This window comes from Dendronephthya gigantea, unplaced genomic scaffold (assembly GCF_004324835.1).
Source record: "Dendronephthya gigantea isolate DGI-Jeju-01 unplaced genomic scaffold, DenGig_1.0 000001F, whole genome shotgun sequence".
Lineage (NCBI taxonomy): Eukaryota > Metazoa > Cnidaria > Anthozoa > Malacalcyonacea > Nephtheidae > Dendronephthya > Dendronephthya gigantea.
Genome location: NW_021163011.1, coordinates 3,092,686 through 3,107,636, shown reverse-complemented (window position 1 = coordinate 3,107,636; position 14,951 = coordinate 3,092,686). Strand labels below are relative to the sequence as shown.

The 14,951-nt window shown below is 37.8% G+C and overlaps 1 protein-coding gene across 2 annotated transcripts; it reads right to left on the bottom strand.

Annotated features, from left to right (window-relative positions):
* Positions 1-55: 55 nt before the first annotated feature.
* On the bottom strand, positions 56-14,896 carry LOC114526838 (serine/threonine-protein kinase Nek1-like). Of its 2 annotated transcripts, XM_028548368.1 has the most exons (42): positions 14,654-14,896; positions 14,545-14,580; positions 12,749-12,809; positions 12,111-12,152; positions 11,801-11,856; positions 11,471-11,554; positions 11,280-11,347; positions 10,993-11,079; positions 10,724-10,778; positions 10,590-10,633; positions 10,219-10,299; positions 9,953-10,028; positions 9,644-9,743; positions 9,401-9,476; positions 9,156-9,219; positions 8,879-8,938; positions 8,498-8,557; positions 8,008-8,073; positions 7,852-7,896; positions 7,304-7,434; positions 6,691-6,808; positions 6,447-6,495; positions 6,310-6,353; positions 6,024-6,122; positions 5,759-5,833; positions 5,491-5,601; positions 5,278-5,306; positions 5,039-5,070; positions 4,799-4,881; positions 4,468-4,603; positions 4,160-4,374; positions 3,764-3,906; positions 3,356-3,573; positions 2,955-3,147; positions 2,581-2,659; positions 2,229-2,434; positions 2,028-2,092; positions 1,755-1,820; positions 1,596-1,670; positions 1,124-1,269; positions 632-770; positions 56-495 (listed from the first exon to the last, which is right to left on the bottom strand). In XM_028548368.1, exons 1-42 carry the CDS (start codon positions 14,771-14,773, stop codon positions 485-487), a joined length of 3,744 nt encoding a protein of 1,247 aa, XP_028404169.1. In that variant the 5' UTR covers positions 14,774-14,896; the 3' UTR covers positions 56-484. The 2 variants fall into 2 exon arrangements, with proteins under 2 accessions (XP_028404169.1, XP_028404175.1); XM_028548374.1 differs by lacking the exon at positions 7,852-7,896.
* Between the last annotated feature and the right edge of the window lie 55 nt (positions 14,897-14,951).

The following is a 14,951-nucleotide window of genomic DNA, read 5'->3' as shown; positions in this document are numbered from 1 at the left end:
CATGAACAACATAAAAAAGTTTAATCGTTTAATTAATGATTAATATATTATCACACTTTTAACTTCATGACCAACTGAACAACTCTTCTCAATACATCACGAATAAAGTTCCCAAGGATTAATTTAGGAAATAATCAGCATGTACACTTCGGCGTAGCTGCAACGTGATTTTTAACAAAATTCTGTTTGTTGCGACCTATTTTTTCAATTTATCTTCAAAGATTGAAATCAATTAGCTGGTATAATTTTCATAAATTTCAGACGAGGTTCATACAGTTTACACTCGCTATTGAAACATCGTGAATTAAACAGTAAACATCGTTACAAACAAATTAGCTCATAAATAAATTAATTATATATTATGGTAATAATTTGACGTCATCTAAATTTGGCGTTGTTCTGAAAGATGCTTTTCTAACGACCAGGCTGGATGACAACATATTCATTGCTGAAATCTAGAAGGAGCATCGTCGTAGTTCTCACCTCAATCATTGTCTGAAAATAATAATGTTTAATATCATCTTAACTAGATAAATCTGAGAAAATGTTCAAAATTTACAGCTCGTCTAATTTCTATAAACAAAAGTCTTCTATCACCAAGTTTACATATAAAAAAATTCAGAAAAAAGACCTTCACAGTAAGCAGAATCTGCCATGACCAGATAAAGTATTTTTGGATAGAGATGTTCGTATTCTGCACCTAGCAGATCAGAGATCTCCGGTGCTGGACCAACATCAACATCTACATCATCTTCATTCTCTTGAATACTCTGAACAAACAAAAAAATGAAATATTAAAAAAGTGAGTGAACACTTGCAAAACTATAACGAGGAGGCATTCTGAAAATACAAATCTTTTCTCAGACTTAGTCTTCATGTTTTGTTGTGTACCATGTAGATAGCCAGAGAGCTGGAAACATCCTCTTCCGTAACAAACGCGCGATTGAATGATAGATATACAAAAAGTCTGCATGCTTCGCATACATAATTACTAGTATCCAATATGAAGAACAAAGTTCCTGTTATCGAGGGATGGGAAACTAGTTATTTTGTAATAATACTAAATATCTGATCCTGGTAGAGTGTGGATGCGTGGTACCTCCGAATCAATAGCCCACGCTACCTGGATATATTTATAAACTTTCATAAAGCGACTAAAACCAAGTTCATCCTCTAAAACTTTTCTTGACTCTTCTAAACGTGCAAACACGCTTTCTTCGTCTTCCTTTTGTTTGCTTTTATCGTGCGATTCTTCGTCTTCGCTGTCACCTTTAAATCAAAGCATTTTAAAAATGAACAAATGCTAAATTTATGAATTAAGAGCAGAACTGATGAACTTTCACGCAAGAACACAATATATATTATAGCGAAACCTTTAGGGTATTCATATTAGGATAGTTATGGTTTGATCATGGGAAGCCTAACAAGTCGGTGACCTAATGGGATAGTTGTGGTATGATCGATCTTTAACTCGACACACGCAAAATAGGTCGTTTTTAAAAGATCCATGCAAAAGTAATGAATTAACAGGATAGAAAACCATGTAATTGATGTTTTTAGGAAAGACTGTTCATACGACGGTATAAAGTACATACCTGAATCCCAGCCCTCATTTAAAGGTAACGGAGTTGATGACTGGCTGTCGATATCGTCATTTGTGTCAGAGTCATCTGAAAAAACAAAACAAAATAATCGTTAATTACGTGATACATATATTCCCAATTCTCACCAAAACATTGATAGCCAATATTAACCATCACTATCACTGTTACAGGTAGCTTCAAGATTCCGGACGGTTTTGATTGGTGACGGTGAACGAGCTGAAAGAAAAAAAATTATAATTACGTTTAAAGGGAATTCACGATGTATCTACATTACCTAGCTTCTTAAGGAGGAGGCTCCGTGCAGTTAGATTGGTAGTATTTTCCGGATCTCTTAAACAAAAAGCTATCGTTCCGATCTAAGTTTTTTCCAGCAAAGAATGATTCAGCGATCTCTAACACCACGAAACAAGAATACAAACTTACCATCACTAACTAATACGTCTTCCATGGAAGCTAACATGCTTATATAATCTTCACTTTCCTCGTCACTAAAAAACAACAGTTTTCCATTAAAACGAGGTCTCATCAAACGAGGTCTATATTGTGACCTGATATACCTTATCAAAGCAGATGTCATTCTTGGCTTCCACCTGAATGATAATTGATAAATATCTTCACACTTGCCTTTCATCACATGCAATGTCTATATCAACTTCTTGTTCAGGATCATCATCGTCCTCGCAATTCACCTCTTCCTTGTCTTCATCGGTTGATGGTTTCACATTTTCACAATCGACCAAACATTCATCGCCTTCTTCATTGAAACCCTTGTCTTCCTCGACTGTCTCGAATAACAAACGAAGATCGGGCAGAGAACACGTCCGTAAGCGCTGGATGAAAACAAGAAAATAATTCAGATGACGAAGTATACTCTTAAAGTTAGCTATAACGCGGCATTTCAAGGCGTGCAAGACAACACGGTGAAAGCTTCTCAATACCGTTGTACAATACACAACCAATAAACGCTTTGATGTACCTTAACATCTGTGTCGTATCTGCCAGTATTTAGAGCTATTGGTGAAACATCTGTTAATTCAGCTGTCTGATAAAAGGATCTAAAATATTACCAGAATTGTAAAAAAAGATCTAAGAATTTATTTTATGGTGTCCATAAGCAAACCAATAAAGTTGGCGTTCAAAATCTTCCATAAAATGAAAATACAATTCCCCGATAGTAAAACACTTGGCTCGACTTTATGCATAATGACATTTTTTTACTCTCTCGCGATTAAACAAAAGATGGACCATCCACAGTCTAACCCTTTCCAAGTTGAGACCAATTATCAATGATAGTGACTATCCAACTGTCAATCAAGAAACACCACGTGACGTTTGTTGCGTCATACTTACTTCTCCTCATCACTGGAAATATCTTGAATTTTCAAATCATCTTTCTTCGTTGCTGCTTCTTTTTTAACGTCGATCTTTTCAAACAGTGGTTCTTGTTCTTTTTCGTCAGGAGATTTCGAGTTGCTTCGTCGTGAATTTAGAAATTCTTGATAGGATTTCCTTGCCTCAGGAAATTCCCTCTTACTTGAGGTGCCTAACACGAAAGATTGAAAAAATTGCAACCTGGTTGTATTCAAGACTAACAGCCGTGAATCCTGCGTAAGTTTATGTTAACAATTTGGAATTGCAATCAACACGTAAAGAACTCGGGGCATGTCAACTACAGCGAAATACAGGCGCGACAAAAAGAGCGGTTGCTAGATAGACAAACCTTGAAGATGAAAAAAAAACGAGATGCATACCTGATTGTGGGGTTTCTTCCCAAGCCTTAACAGGAGCAGATGGTTTGTTCTGGTCAGGCGACGTTTGTTTTTGTTTATCAATGTTTTCAACCTTAACACTTTTCTCCTGTTTCTCTTTGGCTTCAGCGAGAGTGGGTAATGGCCGTGTTGATCCAGGTTTCGTTACTGGTGGGGGTGGAAGAGGTCGACCGACGTTGCTTGGCGGTACATCAACCACACTTGATGAGAAAAATTTCAAGTAAATAAATTTCCAACACATAGGGAAGAAATTCATAATACAGGATCTGGTTTGTGAGGTACACCGTATGCACATTGGAGCAAAAGGGCAGAGGCTATATGAAGGCACTCTGACAATCACGGCAGTTGGGATTCATAAGCCAATCCATTGCTAGTCATATCAGGCCTCACCTTTTCTTGGTTAGATCAACAGATGATTTCACCACAGTCACACCAAGGTTTGTGGAAGTGCCTGAGGAAGTTGGCGGCTCCTTGGAAACAGAAACAGTGACACCCATGTTTTGTTTATTCGATCCTCCAGCTACCCAAGCCACCTAGAAATAGCCAAAGCAAATAATGGGATTACAGTAACGTTCCATTTGGTCGCAGCTAGCTGTTGCAAGTATATTCGACAAGTTGCTAAATTTCTTTGGACGTTTAGAATAACAAATGTTCACTCGTCTCTCTCCTCTGCATTGGCTCCAAAAACTCCTAATTGAAACTTACAGATAATAATTTTACCAACATCCACCAGATTTTTGAACAAACGTCAGCATGCAAGACTGCATGCAGAAACAAATTATTTACCGGTTCTCGTTTCTCCTTAGCAACAACATCTTTGTTCACAGCACTTTCATCAACTTTACTTTCACCAGCAGGCATTCCAAGAGTTCCTGGCTGAATATCAACTTTTTGTAACGCTGACACGAGCTGTGTCTTTCCGCCATGGTCCCACTTCGACCTGGCGTTGTTTGCAGCTAGTTTTGGAGCCGGTTTAATGACAATGTCATCTGCGGACGTGGCTAAAATACATGGTTTTGTATTACATATTTCCATGTTTACACCAAAAAAACCAAGAGGAAAATCTCATTATCCATCCAGGTTTAAGGTCTTACCTTCCATTGCTGACGCTGTGGCTTCAAGTGGAAACATCAAAGGTCTGAAAGGTTTCGCTGCCCATTGCTTGCGTTGTATTTCATCTTCTTCAGAGTTTTCATCGCAACTTTCCTTAATGGCGTTCGATAAATCACCCTATAAAGTACGACATCAAGACTATTTGTTGCATATTTTTTCACAGTGTCTGAAAAAATAGTTGACTGAGCATCTGTCTTAGATGAACATATCTGATTGGTCCATAGGTTTCTATATTTCATTATTTTCGTATTGGATAACTGATGTATGATCGTTATAAATGCTCTATAACAGAAATCCAGGCTGCATGCTCACCTCAGAGTGTGATCTGAATAATCGCGTGGCTCCAACTTGTTTCAAAGCTGTTTCCAGACCAACTGCGGGTACTGCTGGTCGTTCTGTCAAAAATATCCAGAATAGCATGACACGAGGTTCGCCATTACATATAATATGCTTGGAATAGTTGACTCACGATGGTCAAAAGCCATTGAAAAATTGTTGAGCCGAAAGTCTTGGCAAAAATGTGTTGACAGAGTAGAAAAATAAATTACGTACCTTCAGGCTTCTTCTCAACGGCAGATATTGGCCTGTGGGCGAAGGAGAATAATTGCATGTTATTTTTGTCGTTTTTAACCAAGTTTCATAAAAAATATTGAATATAGCATATTTCAATCAAGAACAAAAGACCATCAACAACAATTTTGATAAAAGTAAGTCATTGCATGCATTCATCCATTCCTGGTTCGATTGTATAGTGCTGAAAATGGTATACCAAATCTTTTTACGATCCTCACCTTTGGTAGACATGTTTTACTTCTTTTTCCTGAACAGAATTAAATAAAATTGTACAAACATTTTTAGAAATAAACAGAAAAGACATTAACTGTATGCGTGCTCTTCAGTTATCGAGATCGACACTTGGATCGATTTGGTTCGTGTAGGTCCCGCTTTGTGGTATTTTTGTGTGAAAATAGTGGGGCAAAAGGTTGGATGAAACAATATCAAACCTCGTTTTGCTTGGCTTCTGCCTTAGCCTCACGTTGTACTCTGTCAAATACAGCTTCCCTTCGCACCTCCAGCTGCTTTTTCAACATGGCTGCTCTTTCATCTGCTTGAGCCTGTTGTTTAAATGCAGATAAACTGCTGTACTTGTCGATGCATGGAATACATTAATATAAAGACAATTCATGCAGATGCAATTCAGCAAATATTCAGCAGAAACTCCCAATTATTATTCAAGTGTATATACCACGATTTCTGGCAATGCACTCATACCTTCAAAGCGGCAATCTTCTTCCTTCTGGCCTCAGGATCAACTCTTGGATCGCCATTTTCACCTCCTGACGAGGGCTGAAACATAACAAACACGAAATAACAATTGAAATTTTGAGTTTGACCGGTTAACAAGGAAGCTTTCAATTCAATTTTGAAAACCTCCTCTGACCCATTAACTAGGAAAACTCGGTATCAATTTTTAACATTCATAACATATTATTTTTCACTACCAATAACTAAGTAAATTTTGTTGAAATACACTTACCTTGGCAACAGGGCCACGAACTTTAGCCATTCGTTGCTGTATCGCTATTCGTTCTTTGTAATTTTGTTTTCTTATTGCTTCCAACCTCGCGAGATAGTTCTGAATTGCACAAAAAACCACGTGTGCTTACGAATGAATTGATTGCGCTGTTAGGATTGTAACGAGAATCAATTGGGTTGGAAGTTCGCTAGATCACGTGGAAAATGGCCGTGTATCTTGTTATAAAATTTCAATAAAGAACAAGCGCTACAAGGGGGGGGAGGTTTGTTAGGGTTGTAAAACAAACCTGCTCTCCTGGATTCCTAGATTTCACTTCGCCAACGTGAAAAGCTACAAATGAAGGACAAAGTGTCACTCGTTGGAGTTACTAGTACAATTTTCATGAATCTTCATTCATAATTCCAGAAGAGTAATGGACTGTACCTGCTATTTGCGGAGCTGGTGCTGGGACTGGAGCCAGATTATTTGCCTTCTGAAAACGATTGAACAGAACAAAGCTAACCAATCATTGCAATACAATACACCACATTGTTGCTGACTCGTGTACTTACAGTAAATATTTAGCGTCAACAAAGTCCCTAGTTTTGCTAAAATAAGCTTTTAGGCCCATTCTAAGCTGACGACATACGTGTATCGTGTAAGGTCCTGCAATAAATTATTGGCTTACAACTGAAGGGCCTCCAACTGGTTTTCCACCTCTATTCTTATTCGCAAGTGCTTCACGCTTTCGCTGCCAAAATTCCTCGAGAACTCTCGCTCTGTCACCAGCCTCAGCAGCACGAACTCTGGAATAACATTAGTTCATATCACATCCTGTACGCTTACCACTATACCTTCGATTGACCTATTGCGCTTGAGATAATCTGATAGACGTGATTGTTCCATGCTTCCTCAAAGGTAGTATAGAATTTAAATCGTAAATCCAAAATTGTATTGGTTATTACAATATTTATTTTGGTTATATTCATTGGATATTGCATATATAGCCTTTTCACATTCCATGGTGTTTTGTGGGGGCGTCCCTCTTGTCCCTTCTCAAAACTTGATAAGATGAAACTTAATAATATTCTTGTAAGTTTGCATGGTGACATCAGCAAGTAAATTAGCTTGTAGGTGCATCACGTAAGTATTTAATACTGCAAAGCTTTCGGTTCGTTAACCCTGGCCTTCATCTGTGTAATGTACTGATGAAGGCCCGGGTTAACGGACCGAAAGCTTTGCAGTATTAAATACTTACGTGGTGTGCCTACAAGCTAATGTATACTTAAGATGAAACTTGCCGATTTTCTTGTCCTTGTTTCACGGCCTGCCAAGCGGGGGCAGGTGCTGGACGATGTCCTGCATCGTACGCAGAATGTGGCCTGTTTTCTTTTCCTGCGTTCTGGTATTTTCTCATTGGCGCAGCTTGCTTCTGAAAACATACGAAAGCACATATGCCTCCCTCCAGTCGCTTTTTGTAATGTTCGGAAAGTTACCATTCTCATTAAGATGAGAACTGTACTGCATATCGTAAAATGTACTGTATATCAATGCTTCATTATTAACAAATATAGTAGAAACTGCACACCTATTATCCTTTAAGATAGGAGACAGCGCAGTTAGATTAACATGCAGTTGCAGTGGAAAGAAAAGATGCAGGGGTGTGCGCACCCCTCCCTAGCCTAGCCTAGGCTAGAAAAGGTAAAAATTTGGATATCAGCACAAATATGGGGGATTTCAAATATTTAGGGTATTCATTAAAATCTTGGGAGTCTTATTTAGAATCGCATATAAGCAGCCCGGTTTTGATAAATGCATATCGTATACGGTAGAGCGGTATTGCACTTACTGCAATGCCATGTTTATCATCATCACTAGACTTCTTTACCTCTTTCTATAAAATATATACATCAGTACCTGATCTTTATAGGTACTGCATGCTATTGGAGTAGCAGTAGAAGTTTTCTTATGTTATCATCACAAATATCTTATTTAATTTTCATACCTCAGGACTTAAAATATTTCCAGAGTTTCGCCAGTTTTGTTCTTTCGCCCTATTAATCTTTTCCATCTAAAAATGATTTTCGCCAAAAGCTACTGTCTAGTAATTGTCTTTCGATTTTTCCAAAATGCGACGTATAACCTAGGCTCAAGTTATGGCATCAGAAAAATACAACACTAGATCATGAGGTATAGAATTACTTGGTGCGCATCCCAGTCTAGGCTAGAGGGGTGCAGGGGGAGGTGCAAGTTTATATATAACGGTTTCAGTTTTGAGGAAATTGTGTAAAGAACTGTCCAATTACAAACATTTTAACGTATTTGCGATTATACAGTCTTATATAGACCATGATTGCTGGTCGTACAGCCACATGACCAGCAACTAGCCTGCAACCATCTCCCACTCCACACAATCACTCTTGAATTCATCTCTGAGGCCGCGTCTATGTCTACCCTAGTGGTCTAACCTTCTATGTCTAACCCAGTGATCTAACCTGTTGTTTCTGCCATCTTTGTTTTTGGATATTGTCCATCATCTTGTTATATGCTTCCTCCTATACCACAAAACAGATCATTCGTCTTAGCTAGTATAAACACACGACGAACAACTATGTAGACGAGTATGCGTTTAGAAAGTGCATGGGAATTGGGAAATTATTTATGTGGTAAAAAGAGTTCACAAGGGCCGTTTTATGATTTTATTTATGTGGTAAAAAGAGTTCACAAGGGCCGTTTTATGATTTTTTTTTTGTAGTTCGTACCCACTCACCCACCTTTCGCCTACCCATGTTCGTTCAGACGGATGATCCGTCTCTAGTATAAATCAGACCATTTGTAAAATTGCCACATGCCGCGGCGTATAATCTAGAGCTGACCTGTTCTTTTTGTAACTGTTGCCTTCTCTTTTCCCGCGCATCGATTTCCCTGGCTCTTTCCTACGAAAAAGAGATATCGTATATCAACATATTCTTTTGCATTCTACATGTCTCACTGAACTATATATATACCGAGCAGTGATCTAGCCAACCCAGTTCACTGAACCAACCAAAGCAGTGATATAAGGGCATGCAGATATCAGTTTAATCTATGATTCAGCCAGCATTGACGCTAAAAATAGTGTATTTAATTACTACAAAATAACAAAATACTTACAGCTTCACGTTCACCTGCAGCTTTGTATGGTTTTCGTGCATTATACGGGTCATTAGGAGGTTTTCTGTGAAACAAGGACGGAAAAGCGTAATTATAGTGTAGCGATTTGTATAGCAATTTATTGACAGGTTATCTGAGAATTTGATAAACTATCTGAGAATTTGACAAGTTGTTTATCGACATTCTTGGCAAAGGTAGTCAGTAGAAGCTTAACCAAGAATACACAGTTCACTTAAGCATCTTACTTAATAATCTTTTTGGCAACTGAAACTCCATATTTGGCGGCTGGTTTACTGATCTTCTTCGGTGCTCCAAATTTTTCTACGATAGTTGAAGAATTAAGCCCCGTTTACACAACATTCAATTATCAGCACGGCACGGCAAAAAAAAATTCATTTTAGCCCTCTTTCGCAAAAAGGATGTGGGTCCGACATCGAGGCTGAACATTCGGTAATCTATTCATCCTATTATAAAGATATTATATATACCTGCCGCTGCTTTACCAACTCTTCCTGGGACAGGCTTTTGCGCAGGCACACCAAACGCCTGACGTTGCAGTACAGCATGGCTAACTTCATCAGCTACAACCTGAGAATTTAACTAACTTTACAGTAAGAACGCCATGACGCGATGACGCATTTTCCCCTGTTGTGGGCGGTGCATGGATGCCTTAACTACACCTTCATGTAAATGGGTGGGTTTCATTAATCAGTGTTTCAGAGATCTGATGAGTATCCATTAAAGTATACAGTCCATGCATGGTATATTTATTCAAAGAATAAAACTGAACCCCTTACCTCATCAATTGAAAATTTCCTATATCTATTAAGAATAATTGGCTGTCTCAAAACTGTTTTGATCGAAGGTCTTTCTCTTAAAGAAAAAAAACCCACCAGTGAGCATGGCTTTTTACAACTAGAAACATCAACCAAGAACCAAACTAATTCTTCTGAATGTCACCGGTTAGAAATATCTGTTATCCGGTGAACTATGCCTTTTATCCAGCATGCATGCAGTATATTATACCATATCGAGATTCAGTATGAATATGTAAATAACTTACTCCGGGCGCCGTTTTAATAATCGAGAAACTAGAACTCTAACATCGGCGCTGTATCTCGGAGGGACAGGAGGATATGAACCTCTAGAAATGATATTAGGAGTGTTAAAAAAGTAGCAATCCTGTTTACAATAGTCGATGTAGCTGCCATTTATGCATTGATGTAGAAGCATTCCAACACATCAATGTTCAGGGATTGTTAAGTATGATGAACTAAGCCACTTTCAATGGAAATGTTGCTACCATGCAGGTCGTTTTTTGATGACGATTTTCATTCCTGGTGAATGCCATTGAGTGAATTCAACGGAGTACATTACTGCACTTCACTCAATAACATACGCTAGGAAGAGAAAATTGCCGACTATAAAGCTTACTTGACTATCTTTAAAACAAGATTTTTCATATTGCCACCTTCGAACTAGAAAAATATGTATTTAGGTATGATGATATCGATTATCTTACATGTGCATGTAAATAAATTTAACATGAAATTATCAAAAACAAATACCGCATGTTTTAAAGTGAGCATTTCATACAGAACACAGCCCAAAGACCAGACATCACTAACAAAGAAAAACACGTCATAAAATCTGTTAAATCTTCATGAACGATGCAGAAAGGAAAAAATCACAGGAGGGGAAAAGGAATTTTTCTATCGAATAAAAGCACTAAAAGGGGAGAGAGTTTTTTACCGATACGGCACGGGCGAAGAATATAGAAAAGAATATAGGAGAAAATAAGTGGATGTTTTCTTCATATAAGTGTTGGTTTGATTACCTTTTATTATTATATGGTCTGCCTTCACAAATTTCTGGGGATAAATAATACGGAGTTCCTATACACGTCCGAGCAAGTTCCATCGTGCTAAAAAAGATGCGATGAATGAAAAACACAAAAAACAGGAGACGAAATCTCGTGCATCGTCTCTATATCCGACCGGCCATATCAAATCACCAGGTAAGCACACAATTCTGATTGGACTTGCACTAATATAACATATTTTAAACAATAATTCAATTTTAATACCAATGAGCTCAGCAAAACATAATGCATGTATGACTTACTTCTTTAACACACGGGCAATACCGAAATCACCTAATTTAATGGTGCCACTTCGTGTAAGAAAAATATTCTAAATTGAATGTATAAATTTGGTTAGTCACATAGTGTATGGTCTTCTTTATAAAAAGTTATTCATTTTATTTCTTTTTCAAAAATTATACTTGAATATCGTTATGTGCATAACATAATCAACCTGCGTTTTAATATCCCTGTGCAAAATCTTGCGATCATGTACATGTTTGAGAGCTGAGGCGATCTGTACGAACCAATCAAGAACCTACATGGAACAGTACAATGAAATGATGATTCCAGTTAATGTATATAAATCAAGCAAGAAAATTAAAACTCCATATTTTTAACTGTAAGAACGTCTTAGAATGTGTACAAGTGGAAGTTCAGTCCAATTGTAAAAATGGCGTTGCAAGTTAGTTAGTTCATATTTGCATCATTGAAAAGCAGCTGCGTTTCGACTCCCTAGCCTATATAGCGACCTCTCTAAGATTTAGTTTCCGCAGTCCGATACCTGATCCTCTGTAAAATATTCTCCACGTCGATTATTAATTTTCTTATACAGATCACCTAAAAATATCAATGTTTTAATAAATAATTATGCAGTATCTGCAATCCTACGTTTAAAGTAGTCGTTCTTTTTAATGTAGTTTTCCACGAGGTGGAATTTTTCGCTCGATTGACTACTTATCAATTGTGAGGGGTCGCGCAAGTCTGATATCACAATTGACGAAAAAGCTGGAGAAAAATTTCGTTTGATCGTGAAATTCTCGTGGAACTACTGAACCGACTTTTACTATATAAAAACAAAAGTATGTACAAACCTCCATCGCAATAGTCCATGACGATGTAGAGGTTACCCCTTTCTAGTGTGGAAGAGTATAGAAGACATGTGAACATTCTTATGAAATAAATTACAAGTGTTTAGACACCAATTCCGTGTTTACTCGAGGCCCCGAGTTTCTACCTAAAAAATTCGTCGGGAATCATGAAAAAAAATTGTTGATCCGGTAAAGAGATTTCCGCAATGACGAATCTGCCGAAAACAATTTCGTGCGGACAAGAACAAAAATATTTCTTTAATGACCCCCTTTAAGCCTAATGCCTGGCAGTGTACGAGTTTGGTAGTTCGCGGCTTCAGTCATATCGTAGCGAAGCGTACAGTATATAACTTTATTGATAATAAGGTCCTAAAAACAAGCCCCTATAATGGCCTAAAATTTTTATTTGCGCCTGCCGATTGTCGTTTGACGTACAACGGGAAGCTTACATTCTCTATTTCTTCCTGTGCACCAATGGCAATGACTTTAAAACAAAGCAATACGGAACGTTTGCTACGGTACCTACGTACGATACGGTTGAAGACTTGAAGTGGAAAACAGGACTGAGTTCAGGATTTTCCATGCGACCCGTGCAGCAATATTGAATGGTGTAAATTGTTTCTCAATATTTTTTTATGTACCTTGAAATGATTCTAAAAACGAGACAATATTCGGGTGTTCCATAGTCGATAGAAGTTTCACCTGTAAAGCAAAGAAGTGATACTTTAACATCCAATTCCTGGCTGGAGATAAATTTGCTGCGTTTGACTGAAACGAACTTTCGAAGTTTCACTAGTCTATCCTGGTACTTTTCAAGGTTGTGTCTCAATTATTAAACAAAACAGGAGAACCTGGTCCTTATGTTCTACGTTAAAATAGACCGTGAATAGACTTTTAACAATTTCTTGCTTCACACATGTAATCTATTATTTTTTAAATTGTATTTCGATGATAGATTAAAGAATGAAGAATAATAAAGGGAGAATTTTGATTTGAAAAACAAACTAGAAACATCATTAACAAATAATGCAACTCTCAAGTGAGTATTCTAGAAGAAGCACTATAACTTACTTTGGTGTAAAGAGAATTATACTGCATAATAGTAGCTGAGATTTGATGGGAAAACAATAGCATAAAGGTAACTTGCTATTATAAGTGCTATTGTAAGTGGCACCTCACCTAGCACTAAGCTATGAACACTAGCTCTCTTAGGGCCTGTTTTCATAGAGTGAGTTATCCCGGTTACAGGAGGTTAAAACTGCATACAATAGAAAACTAATCAGGTTAAGCCTTTGATGTGATGCAAGAGCAGCAGAAAAGAATATTAAAATATTTTAGATCACCAATATTGCAAAAATGCAACTTAGGTCCTCCAGCAGTAGATGTATTATATGAATTCGCATGTTTTCAATATAGTTATTACCTGTCTAGCAGGAACCTTATACTAGCTGGATAGCACATAGGTGGATTATCTGATGAATTATGAATATCACCATTGATATGTACTTCTCCGGCAGAGGGATAGTGGATTGCATGTATTGAATATCACTTCGCAATACACCCCTCAGACAGAGGGATGAGTGTATTATTTGTGCTCAATACAATTATTCGGTTATTCCTTTCTAGCAGGACTGCCAGCCAAGTGCCAGGCCAGTACCGATACAAAAGATAGACCTTGCTGTTAAATATTCTAGAGGTTTAAAGGGTCTTAATTTCGAGTGGTATTGTACACACTTCAAATTCAAGCCAGGAACAGTTGATGGAAAAATGAGCCAACTATAGGTCCTCTGGCAGGGATCGAACCTATGCTTTTGCGATGCTGGTGCTCTTGCCACTGAGCTACAAAGGTAGCTGACAAGAGCAAGCGTGGTTAATGTGTATATGATGGTAATGCTGGGAATAGGTGAGGGTAAATCAATTATGATTTTTGGACGCGATGCCGCTGCAATTGCAAAAGCGTAGGTTCGATTCCTGCCGGAGGACCTATAGTTCACTCATTTTTTGGACCTATAGTTGACACATTTTCCTGCCTTGAATTCGAAGTGTGTATAATACCACTAGAAATTAAGATCGACCCTTTAAACCTCTAGAATATTCCTGCATCGAGTGAAGTACCAAAAATCATAATTGATTTACCCTCACCTATTCCCGACATAACCGTCATATACACATTAACCACGCTTGCTCTTGTCAGCTACCTCTGTAGCTCAGTGGCAAGAGCATTGCACCGGCATCGCAATAGCGTAGGTTCGATTCCTGCCGGAGGACCTATAGTTGGCTCATTTTCCCATCAACTGTTCCTGGCTTGAATTTGAAGTGTGTATAATACCGCTCGAAATTAAGACCCTTTAAACCCCCAGAACATTCCTGCATCGAGTGAAGTGCCAAAAATCATAATTGATTTACCCTTGCTGTTAAATATCATTTTTTAAAATACCTCTTGTAGTGATTCTTTCCTTTCTTTTGCTGCCATCTGCAACAAAAATTTGGTCTTAAAATACTTGTCCCGAAGCTGTGCATAAATAGATTAGTAAGTATTGTACAACCTTTGAAATATTGATTTCCTTGATAACATAATGTTTGCCATCTTTCTTCGACCTGACAAGCAAGGCCTTCCCAAACGCTCCTTCTCCTATTTTCCTTACGCGATCAAAATCGTCCAACATTGGAGAACTAAAACTAAATAATAGTTTCAAACCTTCGCAGATATGCTTTCTCTTCTGAATATAACAAATTCAAACTCGGGATGACCTGCCAACGAACGTTTGAAACCAAAACCAAAACAATGAAGAGGCGCTAAAAATTCAATTGTGCGCCAGCATTCCGTTCTGTTTAGAATCAGCG